The sequence below is a fragment of the Macaca mulatta genome, chromosome 11 (assembly GCF_049350105.2).
Source record: "Macaca mulatta isolate MMU2019108-1 chromosome 11, T2T-MMU8v2.0, whole genome shotgun sequence".
In the NCBI taxonomy this organism is placed as follows: Eukaryota; Metazoa; Chordata; class Mammalia; order Primates; family Cercopithecidae; genus Macaca; species Macaca mulatta.
The window spans coordinates 57,257,851-57,274,258 of NC_133416.1; the positions used below are offsets into that span (position 1 = coordinate 57,257,851).

General features: G+C 47.8%; 1 protein-coding gene across 4 annotated transcripts; it reads left to right on the top strand.

Annotated features, from left to right (window-relative positions):
* The first annotated feature begins 1,043 nt into the window (after positions 1-1,043).
* SMARCD1 (SWI/SNF related, matrix associated, actin dependent regulator of chromatin, subfamily d, member 1) lies at positions 1,044-16,261 on the top strand. 4 transcript variants are annotated; one of them, XM_001111275.5, is made up of 13 exons: positions 1,044-1,377; positions 1,999-2,186; positions 2,475-2,517; positions 2,607-2,729; positions 3,214-3,336; positions 4,377-4,493; positions 5,766-5,867; positions 6,124-6,285; positions 6,376-6,473; positions 10,041-10,176; positions 12,458-12,580; positions 14,314-14,415; positions 14,546-16,261. In XM_001111275.5, the coding sequence occupies exons 1-13, from the start codon at positions 1,201-1,203 to the stop codon at positions 14,597-14,599; spliced, it is 1,548 nt and encodes a 515-aa protein (XP_001111275.4). In that variant the 5' UTR covers positions 1,044-1,200; the 3' UTR covers positions 14,600-16,261. The 4 variants fall into 4 exon arrangements, with proteins under 4 accessions (XP_001111275.4, XP_001111207.4, XP_001111166.4 ...); XM_001111207.5 differs by lacking the exon at positions 12,458-12,580; XM_001111166.5 differs by lacking the exon at positions 3,214-3,336.
* Positions 16,262-16,408: the final 147 nt, after the last annotated feature.

Sequence of the window (16,408 nt, forward strand, 5' to 3'; positions counted from 1 at the left end):
CCAAAACAGAATCCCCATCACAAACAATGCTTTAGAGAGAGAGCAGAGTCAAAATTCAAGATAAACTGGAACTTATTATAAAATCTGAAAGCAGGCTGGCACGGTGGCTCACGCCTGTAATCCCAACACTTTGGGAGGCTGAGACGGGCGGATCACTTGAGGCCAGGAGTTCGAGACCAGCCTACGCAACATAATGAAACCCCCATCCCTATTTTTTAATATTAAAAAAAAATCTGAGGCCAGGCACAATGGCTCACACCTGTAATCCCAGCATTTTGGGAGGCTGAGGCGCGCAGACCACTTGAGCTTAGGAGTTTGAAACCAACATGGGCAACATGGTGAAACCCTGTCTCTACCAAAAATACAAAACAGCCTGGCATGGTGGTGCATGCCTGTGATCCCAGCTACTCGGGAGGCTGAGGTGGGAGGATCACTTGAGCCTGGGAGGCGGAGGTTGCAGTGAGCTGAGATGGTGCCACTGTGACAAAGAGAGACCTCATGTCGAAAAAATAATAATAATAATAATCCGGAAGCAGGTTAGGTCGGAGACAAAGTTAGGTTGAAGTTCCCACGTGAGGTAGTTATTGAGGCACTTTATCTGTGGAATGAGTCCTGGGCTATGAGCAAGAAGACCTGGAATCTTGGCTTCGGCTTTATGACTAACTTGCTGGTTGACCTTTGCCAAGTCGTTCACCTGTGAGTTCAGCTTTCCTATTTGGAAAATGGAATAAACTGTGTTTCCCTCCTCAGCCCCTGATAGTTATAGCAGTAAGAAAATGAAACGAAAAGCAATCAAAGCGTTTTGGGAAGTTAATGCCATGCGCCAAGATGAAGCTATTACTCCAAGCACCTCATCATCAGCGGGCTGGAGTCGGGGTTGAGACTGGGGCTGAGGCTGTGGTCCGTCCCCCTTTCCAGGTCCTTGTCTACCTCCCGTCGGCCTGGGGGCGCCCGCTCACGGGGCCTCTCTATCCCAGAGTTCTTCTCTATGGTTTTCCCTCCAGGACCGTGAAGGCGGGAGGGCGTGGCCAGCACGCCTTTTCCGCTACTCGCTCCTCTCTAGGCGACAGTCTCGCTGCCCTGAGCCTCCCGTGCCGGCCAGCCGGCCGGGGGAACAGGCGGGCGCTCGGGGGGCGCTCAGGGGGCGGGGGGAGTTCCGGTTCCGGTTCTTTGTGCAGCTGCATCGGCGGCTCCGGGAAGATGGCGGCCCGGGCGGGTTTCCAGTCTGTGGCTCCGAGCGGCGGCGCCGGAGCCTCGGGAGGGGCGGGCGCGGCTGCTGCCCTGGGCCCGGGCGGAACTCCGGGGCCTCCCGTGCGAATGGGCCCGGCTCCGGGTCAAGGGCTGTACCGCTCCCCGATGCCCGGAGCGGCCTATCCGGTGAGTGGGGCAGGAGGAGGGACGCGCGGGCCGGGGGCGGGGCCGAGCGGGGACGTGGGAGTGACAGGGGTGGGGGGAGAAGTAGGAGGGACTCCCTTGGGAGGGGTTCGGGCTCTGGGTGGGGGTTGGGGGAGGCAGTGCGCAGGAAGAGAGGGGGAGGCAGTTGGCGTCCACACCTGCTCCTAGGGGCATTGTTTCCGTGGGGAGTCGGTAGAGAACCAGGGTGGGTGAAGTGGGTCCAGGGATACCTGTACGAGGGCCGGAGTGCAGAGGGGCTTGAGCAGCTCCATTGATCAAAGGAACACAGAACGTGTAGTTGACAAATTGAGGTCAGCTTCTAAAGAGATAGTAGCTAGCAGAGTAAATGTGGAACTGGCGATGTCCGATGTGTCCGATCCAAAATAGACCGATAATTTGAGTATAATCTGGCTCTCGCTTAGCTTTTGGACTCTTTATTTTTCTGTGGAGTCACTGCTGGAGCAGAGGGTTCTCGTCTCATTGTCCTCCATTCCATCCGTAAACCTTACTTCATTCAAAGAACTCAGGCGTTCCCTGCTTTTCTTTCTTGGTGGGGTTTAGCAGGTGAAACCATGACATCTCTGGGTCCTCTCCCCTCTGTAGAGACCAGGTATGTTGCCAGGCAGCCGAATGACACCTCAGGGACCTTCCATGGGACCCCCTGGCTATGGGGGGAACCCTTCAGTCCGACCTGGCCTGGCCCAGTCAGGGATGGATCAGTCCCGCAAGAGACCTGCCCCTCAGCAGATCCAGCAGGTCCAGCAGCAGGCTGTCCAAAATCGAAACCACAAGTAAGATGATCCTGGGGCAGAGGGAGGGAGGGAGGGAGCCTGGGAGTACACAGGTGGTGGGATTACCTGAACCAAGAAGTGGTGGTGCTGTGTCAGCAGATGGTGCTACAGGATGATTGAGAATGCTTGGTGGTGGTGGTGGTGGTGGTGGTGGTGGTGGTGGTAGTTCTTTGATTTGAGAGAAGCTTTGCAATCCCTTCACATTACTATAAATGGACATGCTGACAGCTTATTTTCACGTTCTGACTAGTTCTGTCCCAACCTGATAATAGTGTTTATTCCCAACAGTGCAAAGAAAAAGAAGATGGCTGACAAAATTCTACCTCAAAGGGTGAGTCCAGGCTGTTTTCTGGAAAGTGTGGTAGGTTTGAGTATAGAGATGAATCATCCTAGATTTCAATTAATTTTTCTGTTCCTAAGATTCGTGAACTGGTACCAGAATCCCAGGCCTATATGGATCTCTTGGCTTTTGAAAGGAAACTGGACCAGACTATCATGAGGAAACGACTAGATATCCAAGAGGCCTTGAAACGTCCCATCAAGGTAACACAGGAAGTTACTAAGCAGAGAGCCAAAGGAGAGGACCCAGGAACCTTCAGCAGGCTTAGGATGAGAAATCAAAGGCACAGCACAACTCTCCTTGGCATTTAAATTGTATCTTTCCCTTCCGCCTACAAACTGAGAATTACATTAGGAGGATAAGAACAGAATGGCAAAGGGGGAGGGGCTCTTGATGTCTCTTGCACTACAAATATACCCTTGTCCATGTTTTTGCTGTAACTGCTCTGCTACCTTGGGAACCTGGCACCTTGCATGACTTTGTCCACCTGGCATCCCACTGTATGCACTTGTACTTAGGCTGATGGCCAGTACTCCTCTTCTAAATGGAATCTTCATCCACCCACCCAAGGGACTGGGTAGACAGTAAGCCAGTCTGTTAGGAATAATTTTGGGGTTTGGGGAGACTCTTGTCTTCAACATTAGACCACTGAAGCCCCACGATCAATCCTGTTTCTGCCTTCCTCAGCAAAAACGGAAGCTGCGAATTTTCATTTCTAACACTTTCAATCCGGCTAAGTCAGATGCCGAGGATGGGGAAGGGACGGTGGCTTCCTGGGAGCTTCGGGTAGAAGGACGGCTCCTGGAGGATGTGAGTTCAAGGTCCACAGTGGTTGGCATCTAGGGTGGGAGCTGCTGGGAATGAACAGTGTTGTCTGGTCAGCAGGAAGCCTAACTGGTGCTCACAGCTCCTTTTGGGAGCAGTAGGGAGAGGGACACTGTTCCCTGCACTGAAAGACAATGGTCCTTTGTGTTTGCCCCCACACCTTTGGCCTTCACTGGTATCATATGGAGAACCTTATTGTCCTGGGATCTGATTTGTGATTTACCTTCCTCTTGGTGCTGCTGGCCATTGGATTTAGCCGTATCTGTAGATTATTTAGTTTTTGTTTTGTTTTGTTTTTAGTCGAGTTTGCACTTAATTTGAGGCCGTGTTTCCTCTCTGAGTTCTTGTGGTATCTCCATCTTCTCAACTTTCATTGGAGGCACCCCATAGTTTTAAGTAGGATAGATTTCTCTTGACAGGCTCTTTGTTGCTTCCTGGGGAGCATCAGCTGACAGGTGATAGCCCCCAAACTTCCCAACCCAGAAGCTCCTCGGGGAAGCTCACCTTTCTCTCATTCCCTTACATTCTCTTGCTCTATTTTTAGCTGCTCGCAGGAAGCTAATTGGAATGCACTTTTGCAGGAGAACCAGGGCTCAGTGTCAGAGCCTCCTTCTCTATATAGGTCCGGTCCATCTGCTGGTGGTGTCATTCTGTCCAAATAAAGCTGTTTTTGTTCTGGCTGCTTATTGCCTGTGATTCATTTCCCCTCTAGAGTCAGACTTTTCTCTGCTCAAACTCGCTTAGTTATATGCAATGGTTTGCTTAACTTGCCTCATTTCCCTTGGGCAAATGAGGTGGGTAAAACTGACCCTGTATGTGTTCTAGGCTGCTTCTTCAGGGTTCTGTTGTTACCATGACTGGTTTAATACCTGCAGCTGCCTACTTTGCCTATCTCTCCTAAGAGATATTCAGAAAATATTTTTTGAGTTTTTTCTCATTGTGTTGGGGTTCCTTTTTCATAGGATTTTGTCTTGGGAAGTTTCTTCTGGCCTTTCGTAACATGATTTTTCTTTTCTCTCCTCTAGTCAGCCTTGTCCAAATATGATGCCACTAAACAAAAGAGGAAGTTCTCTTCCTTTTTTAAGTCCTTGGTGATTGAACTGGACAAAGACCTGTATGGGCCCGACAACCATCTGGTAGAAGTGAGTAGTTCTGCCTTCTAGGCTTTGACTCTGATTGGAGGATGATGGACTTGGGAGCCATGTTTTAATGTCTAAGGAGAGGGGGAGGTATAAAGTGGTCACTCTAGGTGTACACAGTACCACTCCAGGTGTACAGTTTGCACATTGACCTCTAGATGGCACTAGCATGTTTAGTTAGGACCAAGGGCTCTTGTAATCTAACTTGTCCCATCTTTTTAATGTTACTATCCTGGTCACTGCCGCCTCTTTCAAGGGAAAGTCTACTGGTGGCCTCTTGTATGTGCCATGCCATCTCTGCATCTTGCTTGTTAATAATGGTGAGATGTAGTTACCCATGCACCAATCATACTTTTTCCTGGTAGCAGTTGCTGTAATTAGAGGGATTGACTGATAGGGTACCAGTACTTGCCAAGGTTACCATTATAGATCTGGGACTTCCTCTTGGTCTGTGCTCCATTTACATTTACATTCCAATTCAGCAAAAATCCTTTATTATGATGCCTGATTGCACACCATTTTGAAGCCCATGTTAGCAACAGTATTCTTTGGGATACAGGCAAAACCAGAATGACAGTCCAGCCAGCACGCCAAGTGAACTTAACCTGCTCCTTTCTTTGCCAGTGTAGCTGCAGCCCCTTAACCTCAACTACTAAGAGACATGGGAAGGTCTTTACCATCTAATAAGGGAAGTAAGTCATAGAATCAATAGAAACTTGTAAATATATTAATTTAATTTTATAGCAGTAGAATATAGTGGCTAAGAATGTGGACTATAGAATCAAACACACCAGAGCTCAAATGGTGGCTCCGCCACTTATTGGCTGTTTGACCTAGGCAAGTTACTCTATTCTGCTGAGCATCGTTTTCTCACCTGTAAAATAAGTATAATTGTGCCTATCTTGTGTAGATGTTTGGGAAGTGAGATAATCCAGGCAAATGTCTTAGAATACTCTCACACGTAGTTAAGTACTCAGTAAATGATAGCTATGTTATGTTACTGTTCACATGTGTATTATCCATTTTGTGGATAGAATTATCACTGGACATTCAGGCTTATTTAAATGCAACCACAAACAGAATTAAAAGGTTAATCTACTTATACACAGACAGTAATCCCAGAGCCATATGCAGTTTTTTAAAATGCCTCATGCTATTGCTCTTCTCCAGTAGCCTCAGTAATCAAAGTTGAATATTCAGTCATTACAGAAGCTCTTCCCTCCCACCCCAGCTCTTCCTCTGGGAGAGCACCCCCTGACATCTTCCTCTCTGTAGTGGCACAGGACCGCCACTACCCAGGAGACCGATGGCTTTCAGGTGAAGCGGCCGGGAGATGTGAATGTACGGTGTACTGTCCTACTGATGCTGGATTACCAGGTATTCTGTGGTGGTGTGAGGGGGTCCAGCTTTTACAGCCATATCCTGTCAGCGAGCTCACTTTAAAGGGTTTATGTCTAGTTGTGAATAATTTGCCACTTTGTCACAGAGATAGAGTCTTAGTCATCTCTGAGTTCTTCCTAGAATGTTTCTGTCCCAGAAAAAGCACTACATTGTTGTTGAATAGTTTGAATGTATTGCTGCATATAGACCCAGCTAACTAGCTTCATCCCCTATACCCTTTGGTTCCCTGCAGCCTCCCCAGTTTAAATTAGACCCCCGCCTAGCTCGGCTCTTGGGCATCCACACCCAGACTCGTCCAGTGATCATCCAAGCACTGTGGCAATATATTAAGACACATAAGCTCCAGGACCCTCATGAGCGGGAGTTTGTCATCTGTGACAAGTATCTGCAGCAGGTAAGTAATGGACCCATTCTTTTGCTAGAATCCATTAGAACACTAGCTACACTCAAAATGCTAACCTCGTGCTTCTCTCCTTTGCCACAGATCTTTGAGTCTCAACGTATGAAGTTTTCAGAGATCCCGCAGCGGCTCCATGCCTTGCTTATGCCACCAGAACCTATTATCATTAATCATGTCATCAGGTAGGCCTGTGTGTGGGAGGCAGTGCTGTGCCGGAGCTGCCTTGTACCAGTTTGCACAAGCTAGTTGTCAAATTTTCAGGAATTTTGCAAATAGGTTGTTAAACACAGCTGTTACTTACAATTAAATTACATAAACTTATAATTAAATATATTAGTCTAAAAGTGGGTAACATATACTCAAAATGTATTACTTTCTCATTATTACATTTTATTGTATTTGTGCTCTTGAGGTTATTTTTGCCTGTTGTATACATCTGGTGGAAATATGATATAATGATATGATGTGCTTATATGTTATTGTGCATCTCTTCTCATGAACAGTAATGTAATGTTGGTAGCTTGAAATCAGAATTTTTTTTTTTTTTTGAGATGAAGTTTCATTCTTGTTACCTATGCTGGAGTGCAGTGGCGCAATCTTGGCTCACCGCAACCTCTGCTTACTGGGTTCAAGTGATTCTTCTGCCGCAGCCTCCCACATAGCTGGGATTACAGGCATGTGTCACCATGCCTGGCTAATTTTGTATTTTTAGTAGAGATGGGGTTTCTTCATGTTGGTCAGGCTGGTGTTGAACTCCTGACCTCGGGTGATCCGCCCGCCTTGGCCTCCCAAAGTGCTGGGATTACAGGCGTGAGCCGCTGTGCCCAGCCTTTTGTTTTGTTTTGTTTTGAGATGGAGTTTCGCTCTTGTTGCCCAGGCTGGTGTGCAGTGTCATGATCTCACTGAAACCTCCACCTCCCGAGTTCAAGCTCACTGAAACCTCCACCTCCCGAGTTCAAGCGATTCTTCTACCGCAGCCTCCCATGTAGCTGGGATTACAGGCACCTGCCACCATGCCCAGCTAATTTTTTTATGTTTTTAGTAGTGATGGGATTTCACGATGTTTGCCAGGCTGATGTCAAACTCCTGACCTCAGGTGATCTGCCCGCCTTGGCCTCCCAAAGTGCTGGGATTTCAGGTGTCAGCCACTGAGCCCGGCCGAAATCAGATTATTTAAAGCCCAAAGATCAGCAAATGCACATATCTGGGCACTTCCTCCTGCTCTCCTTTGGAAGATCAGTTGTTAAACATTTACCAGCTCTTCACTGATGGAAGAGCTCAGTGGCCATCTTTTCTCTGGATGGTACAGCATTCTATTCTGAGCCTCCAATTCCATTACTTCTATTCACTTTTTTGTTTAGAGGATGGAGAGCAAGGCATCTCTAGGCAGATAGGAAGTGAAGAAAATTCCTTCTCAAAGAAGCATGTCTCTGTAGTTGGATATAGTCTCTTTGCCTTTCTTCCTTTATTCCATATTAATTCCAGTAAGGACTTTTTTTTTCTTTTTTTTTCTTTTCTTTTTTTTTTTTTTTTTTGAGACAGAATCTCATTCTGTCGCCAGGCTGGAGTGCAGCGGTGCAATCTCAGCTCACTGCAACCTCCACCTCCTGGGTTCAAGCGATTCTCCTGCCTCAGCCTCCTGAGTAGCTGGGATTACAGCATGCCAGTACGCCCCGGTGATTTTTTGTATTTGAGTAGAGATGGCGTTTCACAATGTTGGCCAGTATGGTCTCGATCTCCTAACTCTGTGATCCACCTGCCTCAAGCCTCCCAAAGTGCTGGGATTACAGGCATGAGCTACCACGCCTGGTGGGCTTTTTTTTTTTCTTTTGACCCTGAACCTACAAGATGACAGAGAGGGAGAGGGGAGAAAAAGAAGAAAGATAAGACCCTGAACCATTACTTACGCAGTAGTAACTCCTCGACCTATAAATTAGGTCAGTAGAAGTTGGTCTGTCCTGTATTCCTATGCTTAAAGTTAGACCACTTTTAATTTTGTGTTTGACTTTATTTTTGGGGTCAATTTTAGTTTAAAAGGGAGAAAGCCAGGCACAGTGGCACGTTCCTGTAGACCCAGCTACTCCAGAGGCGAAGGTGGGTAGATATTTGAGTCCTGGAGTTCGAGTCCGGCCTGGGCAACATAGCAAAATCCTGTCTCTGAAACAATGAAAAAAAGTTTGTTTGGTCAGGTGTAGTGGCTCATGTCTGTAATTCCAGCACTTCGGGAGGCCAAGGCGGGCGGATCACAAGGTCAGGAGTTCAAGACCAGTCTGGCCAATATGGTGAAACCCCATCTCTACTAAAAATACAAAACTTAGGTGGGTGTGGTGGTGGGCACCTGTAGTCCCAGCTACTTGGGAGGCTGAGGAAGGAGAATCACTTGAACTTGGGAGGCAGACGTTGCAGTGAGCCGAGATTGTGCCACTGCACTCCAGCCTGGGCAACAGAGCGAGACTCCATCTTAAAAAAAAAAAAAAAAAAGCTTCGTTTGTTTAAACATATATAGAGTCTCGCTCTGCCAGACTGGAATGCAGTGGCGTGATCTTTGCTCACTGTAACCGCTGCCTCCCAGGTTCAAGCAATTCTTGTGCCTCAGCCTCCCAAGTAGTTGTCATTACAGGCATGCGCCACTTTTTGTATTTTTAGTAGAGATGGAGTTTCACCATGTTCGCCACACTGGTGTTGAATTCCTGGCCTTGAGTGATCTGCCCGTGTTGGCCTCCCAGAGTGCTGGGGTTACAGGCATGAGCCACCACACTTGGCCAAAAAAGTTTTAAAAATTATTATTATTATTATTATTTTTTTTTTGAGACAGAGTCTCTCTCTGTTGCCCAGGCTGGAATGCAGTGGTGTAATCATGGCTCACTGCATCCTCGACCTCCTGGGCTCAAGTGATCCTCCCACCTCAGCCTCCTGAGTAGCTGGGATCACAGATGTGTGCCACCTAGCCCAGGAATTATTTTGAAATTTTTTGTAGAACCTGGGGTCTTACTGTGTAGTATAGGCTGGTCTCAAACTCGTGGGCTCAAGCAGTCCTCCTACTTCAGCCTCCCAAAGTGTTAGGAATTCAGGCATGAGCCACCATGGCTCGCCAAATTTTTTTTTTTTTTTTTGAGACCATCTCACTCTGTCACCCAGGCTGAAGTGTAGTGGCATGAACTTGGCTCACTATAACCTCTGCTTCCCAGGTTCAAGAGATTCTCCTGCCTCAGCTTCCCCAGTAGCTGGGATTACAGGCATAAGCTACCATGTCTGGCTAATTTTTAGTAAAAATGGGGTTTCACCATGTTCCTGACCTCAGGTGATCGCCCACCTTGGCCTCCCAAAGTGCTGGGATTACAGGCGTAAGCCACCATGCCTGGCTGCCAAAAATTTTTTTTAAAGGGAGAAAGATATATAGGAGACTGTAGCAGTCATTTCCTTTGGAGAGGAAGGAACTGCTTTTCACAGGATACCTTTTGTACTGCTTGAATTTTTACCATTGACTTTTTAAATAAATAACTTTATTGAAGTATAATTTATATATAACAGAGTATACCAATTGAAAGTGTAGTCTGAAGATTTTTGCCAGATCTGTATACCATGTAGCTGCCACAATAAAGTATAGAACATTTCTGTCACACCCAGAAGTTGTTGGGCCCTTTTGCAATTAGCCCCTTTTCTCTTCATCCTGGGTCATCTTTTTGACCCTGTGTAATTAGGTCTTAGGGGACAAGCTCTTTACCAGGCCCCTTTGGTTTCCTGTCCAGTGTTGACCCGAATGATCAGAAAAAGACAGCTTGTTATGACATTGATGTTGAAGTGGATGACACCTTGAAGACCCAGATGAATTCTTTTCTGCTGTCCACTGCCAGCCAACAGGAGATTGCTACTCTAGACAACAAGGTAGGGGTCTGTGCCCTGGACGGTTGGGTACCACCAGCCCCTATCACAGCTTCAAGGCCTCCTTTTGATTTTTAGTGTTCATTCAAAATATGGCGACACCCAGTATATGTCAGGTACTGTGCTTGGTGCTGGTTTGAGCCAGACTCAAATGAATTCTGATTGTGGGGATACTCTCAATAGCGCTGAGCCTCAGTTTCTGATTTGTGGAATAGAGACCATGGTACCTTTTTTTTTTTCTTTTTTCTTTTCAGGAGTCTCACTCTCTCGCCCAGGCTGGAGTGCAGTGGTGCAATCCTGCCTCACGGCAACCTCCACTTCTGGGTTCAAGTGATTCTCCTGCCTCAGCCTCCCAAGTAGCTGGGATTACAGGCACCCACCTTCACACCTGGCTAATTTTTGTATTTTTAGTAGAGACAGGGTTTCGCCATGTTGGCCAGGCTCTTCTCCAACTCCTGACCTCAAGTGATCTGCCAGCCTCGGCCTCCCAAAGTATTGGGATTACAAGCGTGAGCCACCATGCCCAGCCCATAGTACCTATTTTAATCAGGTTGCTATGACAATTAAATGAGGGAGTATATGTAAAGACTTGAGTCTGTATCTGGCACTTACAAAAACAACAAATGGTAACTTCTGCTACTATTATTGTTATCTGGATTGTTATTATTAGACACAGTCCTTGCAAATAAAGCCAAAAGTGCTTTGGGAACACAAAGGAAAAAGGGAGGCTTTGCTGGAAGAGTTGATGCCCCAACTAAATCTTGTTTTTTTTTTTTTTTTTTTTTTTTTTGAGATGGAGTCTTGCTCTGTCGCTTAGGCTGGAGTGCAATGGCGTGATCTTGGCTCACTGCAACCTCCGTCTCCTGGGTTCAAGTGATTCTCCTGTCTCAGCCTCCTGAGTAGCTGGGACTACAGGTGCCCGCCACCACGCCCAGCTAATTTTTGTATTTTTAGTAGAGACGGGGTTTCACCATATTAGTCAGACTGGTCTTGAACTCCTGACCTCAGGTGATCCACCCGCTTCGGCCTCCCAAAGTGCTGGTATCACAGGTGTGAGCCACCGCGCCCAGCCCTAATGAAATCTTGAAGGACAAAGTAGGTGTTAATGAAAGGGCAAAAAGGGTAGTGGTGCTGGGGGTATAGGAGGCAGAAGACATTCCAGAAAGAGGGAATAGGGCGTGTAAAGATCCAGAGAGGAGAGAGAGAGCCTGGTGTCTTAAAGAAGTACCAGCCATTTAGTGTGCTAGATACAGCATAGAGTGCCAGGGATGGGATGTTTTGGGAAGGAAAGCTAGATAGGGAGCCAGATGCCTAATCATGAAGAACCTTTGATTCAGGGAAGATTGGTTTATGTTTCATCCTGAAGACTTGTGTTGAGAGATCATTACCAGTGGAGGGACTGATGCTATTTGTATGTAGAATCATCATTGCAGGAAGGTGGAGAATAATTTGTCAGAGGGCAGGGCTGGAGGCAGGAAGCCCAGTTAGGAGGCTGGTGCAGTAATCCATGTGAGACATGTTGAGGCCCTACATTTACAGTCCCGACAGTCAGGGTGGAGATAAGTAGATAGATTTGAGAGGTGTCAAAGTGCAATTGAAGGAATTTGGCCACTGTTGGGATTAGAGTGAGGGGTGAATGAGAAGGAAATGTTATGATGCCTCCCAGGTCTCTAGCTTGGGTGGATAGTAGTATTTACTATGACTGGGAAGAGGGGAGGAGGAGGAGCAGGTATTGGAGAAAGGGTAGTGAATTTAATTTTAGAGATGTCAAGTTTAAGCAGTCGGTTTGGTTGGAGTATAGAAAATAGACTCTGGGCTGCAGACTGGGGACTCATTATACTGTCAGTGGTAGTGGAAGACATACAAGTCAAAGAAATTGCTGGGAGGAGTATGTAGAATGAGAAAAGAGTTGAGAACAAAACCCAGAGATGAGAGCTTATGAGACAGCCCCATATGCCAGTCCTTTTCTTCCTGAGAACACTTTTGGACCCATTTGGGCTGTGGAGTAAGTATTCATCATGTAGCTTTGCCCATAGTGGGCACTGAGGAGACCAAAAGGAAAACTTTCCTCACACGGGGTGTACAGAGAGACACAAACAAGGGCAAATTACCTGCTGAAAGAATGCCAAGGGTCGGAGCAGTTGGAACTTTATATGATGGTACCAGCTGTGGGCAGCACTGTGACTAGGTTGGGAGTGGCATGTGGAGTTGTCAGGCACCACCTGCCATTTAACTTCTCATTTTTCTAGTTTGAAAATGGTATGGGCTTCGTTCTTCCTTTCAGATCCATGAGACAATAGAAACCATCAACCAGCTGAAGACTCAGCGGGAGTTCATGCTGAGCTTTGCCAGAGACCCTCAGGGTTTCATCAATGACTGGCTTCAGTCCCAGTGCAGGGACCTCAAGGTAAAGAACCTAGGAGAGGTCTGAAGGGACTTAGGTCAGTGAGGCACACACCTGCTTTATTTATGTAGCAGCTGGTAGAAGACCCAGAGGAAGGAGTAAGGGGCCAGATTTTTCTTTAGCATGTTCCAGGGTCCATTTTGCAATTAAGCAGGGAAATGGGGGCAGACCCATCACGTGTTGATTTAGTACTTACTTTGTCTGTCACTGTGCTTCATCTTGTCAGGGATACAGAGTGGAAGACCTGATCTCTGCTTTCAAAGCAGCCTACGTTCTGTCTGAAGAAACTAGGCTAGTATAGCCGGGCACTGTGGCTCACACCTGTAATCCCAGCACTTTGGGAGGCTGAAGCCGACAGAACGCTTGAAGTCAGGAGTTTGAGACGAGCCTGGCCAACATGGTGAAACCCTGTCTCCACTAAAAATACAAAAATTTAGCCGGGCGTGGTGGTGTGCACCTGTAATCCCAGCTACTTGGGAGGCTGAGGCAGGAGAATCACTTGAACCCAGGAAGCAGATGTTGCAGTGAGCCAAGATCGTGCCACTGCACTCCAGCCTGGGTGACAGAGCGAGACTCCGTCTCAAAAAAAAAAGAGAAACTAGGCTAGTGTGATACAAAGTAGTAAACCATGTAAGACATTATCAGGCCAGGCGTGGTGGCTTACGCCTGTAATCCCAGTACTTTGGGAGGCTGAGGAGGGCAGATCACCTGAGGTCAGGAGTTTGAGACTAGCCTGGCCAACACAGTGAAACCCCATCTCTACTAAAATACAAAAATCAGCCAGACATGGTGGCAGGTGCCTGTAATCCCAGTTACCCAGGAGGCTGAGGCAGGAGAATCGCTTGAACCCGGGAGACGGAGGCTGCAGTGAGCCGAGATCGCGCCACTGCACTCCAGCATGGCTGACAGAGTAAGACTCCATCTCAAAAAAAAAAAACAGACATTATCAGACTGACCAGGATCAATAAGGTAATTCAGAGAAGGGAGATCAGTGAAACTAGAATCTCTGGGGAAGGCTTCATGGAAAATTTGGGATTTGAAGACATTTCTCAGAAAGGGGAGCACAGTAAGCTCAGTCTAGTAGATAGGAATGGGCACAGAGTATGAACCCATCAGTTCTCACCCCTCCTGTGCTGACTGTGACTAGTTAGGCTGAGCAGAGGAGCAAGGGAAAAGGGATGCCAGGAAAGATCCCTGAACAAGGCAATGACTTGTTGATTGCAGAGGTGACTGGGTGTTGTATCAGTTTGCTGAGGCTGCTGTAGCAAACTACCACAAACTACCACAAACTGGGCAGTTTTAAACAACAGGTTTGTCTCACAGTTGTGGAGGCTGGAAGTCCAAAATTAGCGTGGGCAGTGCTGCTTCCTTCCGTGAGCTGGGAGGGAGACTCTGTTCTGTGCATCGCTCAGCTCCTGGTACCGCAGGTGTTCCTTGGCTTGTAGGTGGTGGTCTCTGTGTGACTTAACGTCATCTTCCTTCTGTACGTGTCTGTCTCCGTGTCCAAATTTCCCCTCTTTATAAGGGAACCTACCAGTCATATTAGGGGGTACCCTAGTGACCTCATCTTAACTTGATCATCTGCAGAGACCCTATTTCCAAATAAGGTCATTCACAGGTACTAGGGGGTTAGACTTCAACATTTTGGGGGAGGATACAATTTACGCAATAATGGGTGTGAAGGAAGGAAACAAGCCTTTTCTCCTCTCTCTTCCCTCTCCCTGCATCTCCCTCAGACAATGACTGATGTGGTGGGTAACCCAGAGGAGGAGCGCCGAGCTGAGTTCTACTTCCAGCCCTGGGCTCAGGAGGCTGTGTGCCGATACTTCTACTCCAAGGTAAGTACATGGGGTGCATGGGGAAATTGATAAAAGGCACAGGGTTTTCACCCCTGATAGGGGTCAGTGGTGTTAGACACAAACTTCTGGTTTGTCTCATCTTCTACTCCCGTCACTATTTTCTCCTTAGGTGCAGCAGAGACGACAAGAATTAGAGCAAGCCCTGGGAATCCGGAATACATAGGGCGTCTCCCACAGCCCTGATTCGGCTGCACCAATTTTCGATTTGGGCCCTGTGCTGCCTGCCTCATAGCACCTGCCTTGGTCTTGCTTGGGGCGTTCCAGGGGATGCTGTTGGTTCAAGGACAACACCAGAATGAAGAGGGTCTCACATTTCTGTCTCATAAGACACCTGTTACCCTCTTCTTTCACCCCATCCCTTCCCACCCCCAGCTTCCCTTTGACCCACAAAGTTCCCATGTGCCTCTACCCTCCCCTGGTCTACATAGGACCTCTAGATAGTGTTAGAGAGAGAACCTGTAGTGGTAATGAGTGCTTGGAATGGATTGGGCGGGCCTAAGGCCAGGTGGTCTTCAAGGGGACCAGCTACACTGATCCTGCCCTTCAGAGACCCAGGAGTTGGGAGCTTTAGCTCCTTCTCCAAGACTCAGGCCTGGGGGCACTCTATAAGCTAGTTGATCTTGGCTCTCCTGATAACAGAATCCAATTTCCTTCCTTCCCTCCACAGGTTTGGAACAAACTCTCCCTTCACTTGTTGCCCCATAGCACTAAAGAAACCCTGGTTCTTGGGCTCCACTGAGCCCCAGGTCAGTCCCCAGCCCTCTGGATTGGCCTGCTCTCTCAGTGCTTCTCTCACTCCTTAGTGGGGGTCCACATCAGTATTGGAGTTTGTTCTTTAACTGTTGCTCTCTCCCAGACACTCCCTGTGGCTGCCCTTTGTAATTCCCTCAGATCTGCCCTAACCCCGGGCATTTGGGTGGGGAAATCTTGCCTTTCCCTTTTAGAGCCCCAGGGATCTCATCTGGGGAACTGTCATTGCCAGCAGAGGCTGTTCCTTCCTGCTGCTGTTTGGAGATGTGATTCATTCACTCCACCCTGCCTCCCCATCCCTTAATGGAGAAACAGGCCTAAAACCAAACGGGTAAAAAGCCCTGGGCCATCCCTGTCTTCCTGTCCCTTGTCTGCCCAGTTGACACCTACTGGTGACTTCTAGGGCACTGAGGAGTGAAAGCGCCTAGGGCTGGAGAATAGCGCTGAGTTGGGTTTGTGACTCTTCCCTCTCCCTGCCTCACAGGATTGTGACTCCCCAGCCCCTGCCCTCAAAGCTTCAGACCCCTCAGGTAGCAGCAGGACCTTGTGATCTTGGCCCCTTGGAACTGAGATGGTTTTTGCATCTTTCCAGGAGGGCCTCACATTCTTCTTCCAGGTTGTATTACCCCCGAGTTAGCGTATCCCAGGCTCGCAGACTCAACACAGCAAGGGTGGGAGACAGCTGGGCACAGAGGGGGAATTCCGTTCAGCATGGGCTCTAAACCCACAGAACTGACAAAGCCCCTGCTTCCCCACCCCCTCCTCAGGCTCCTGCGAGCACACCCCCACCCTCAAATCCCTGCCTGTTCTATACTGGGGACAGCAGAGTTTTCTCCCAATCTTCCCCTTCCTGCCACTTTCCCTCCCTTGAAAGGTTGACACTGGACAACCTTGGGGCAGCTGAGCCCTGGCCCGCCTCCTGGCTGGAACCATGAGAAGGAAGTTCAGTACTTCCATAGTGTCCCTGTTGATAACTGTTTTTATTAACTGAATTATGTTTTTTTCATGGACCAAAATTTTTTTTGTACTGTCCCCTTATTGATGTTACCCAGTTTTAATAAAAGAATCTTCTGAAGGATGGGTCCTCTTACCTACTGTGAGAGAGCTCTTCCCTGAGCTCTTCTTCCTTCAATACCATTAGCCATGCTCGTAGTGTTTGTTCATTTTATCTGACAAGTATTTATTGAGCACCTGCTGTGTGCTAGTTGTGATGCTAGACACG

Coding starts and splice junctions, on each gene's coding strand:
- SMARCD1 (XM_001111275.5), top strand. CDS start 1,201: ATGGCGGCCCGGGCGGGTTTCCAGTCTGTGGCTCCGAGCGGCGGCGCC. Junction 2,518..2,606: donor ACAAAATTCTACCTCAAAGG/GTGAGTCCAGGC, acceptor TCTGTTCCTAAG/ATTCGTGAACTGGTACCAGA. Junction 12,581..14,313: donor CCCAGTGCAGGGACCTCAAG/GTAAAGAACCTA, acceptor CATCTCCCTCAG/ACAATGACTGATGTGGTGGG.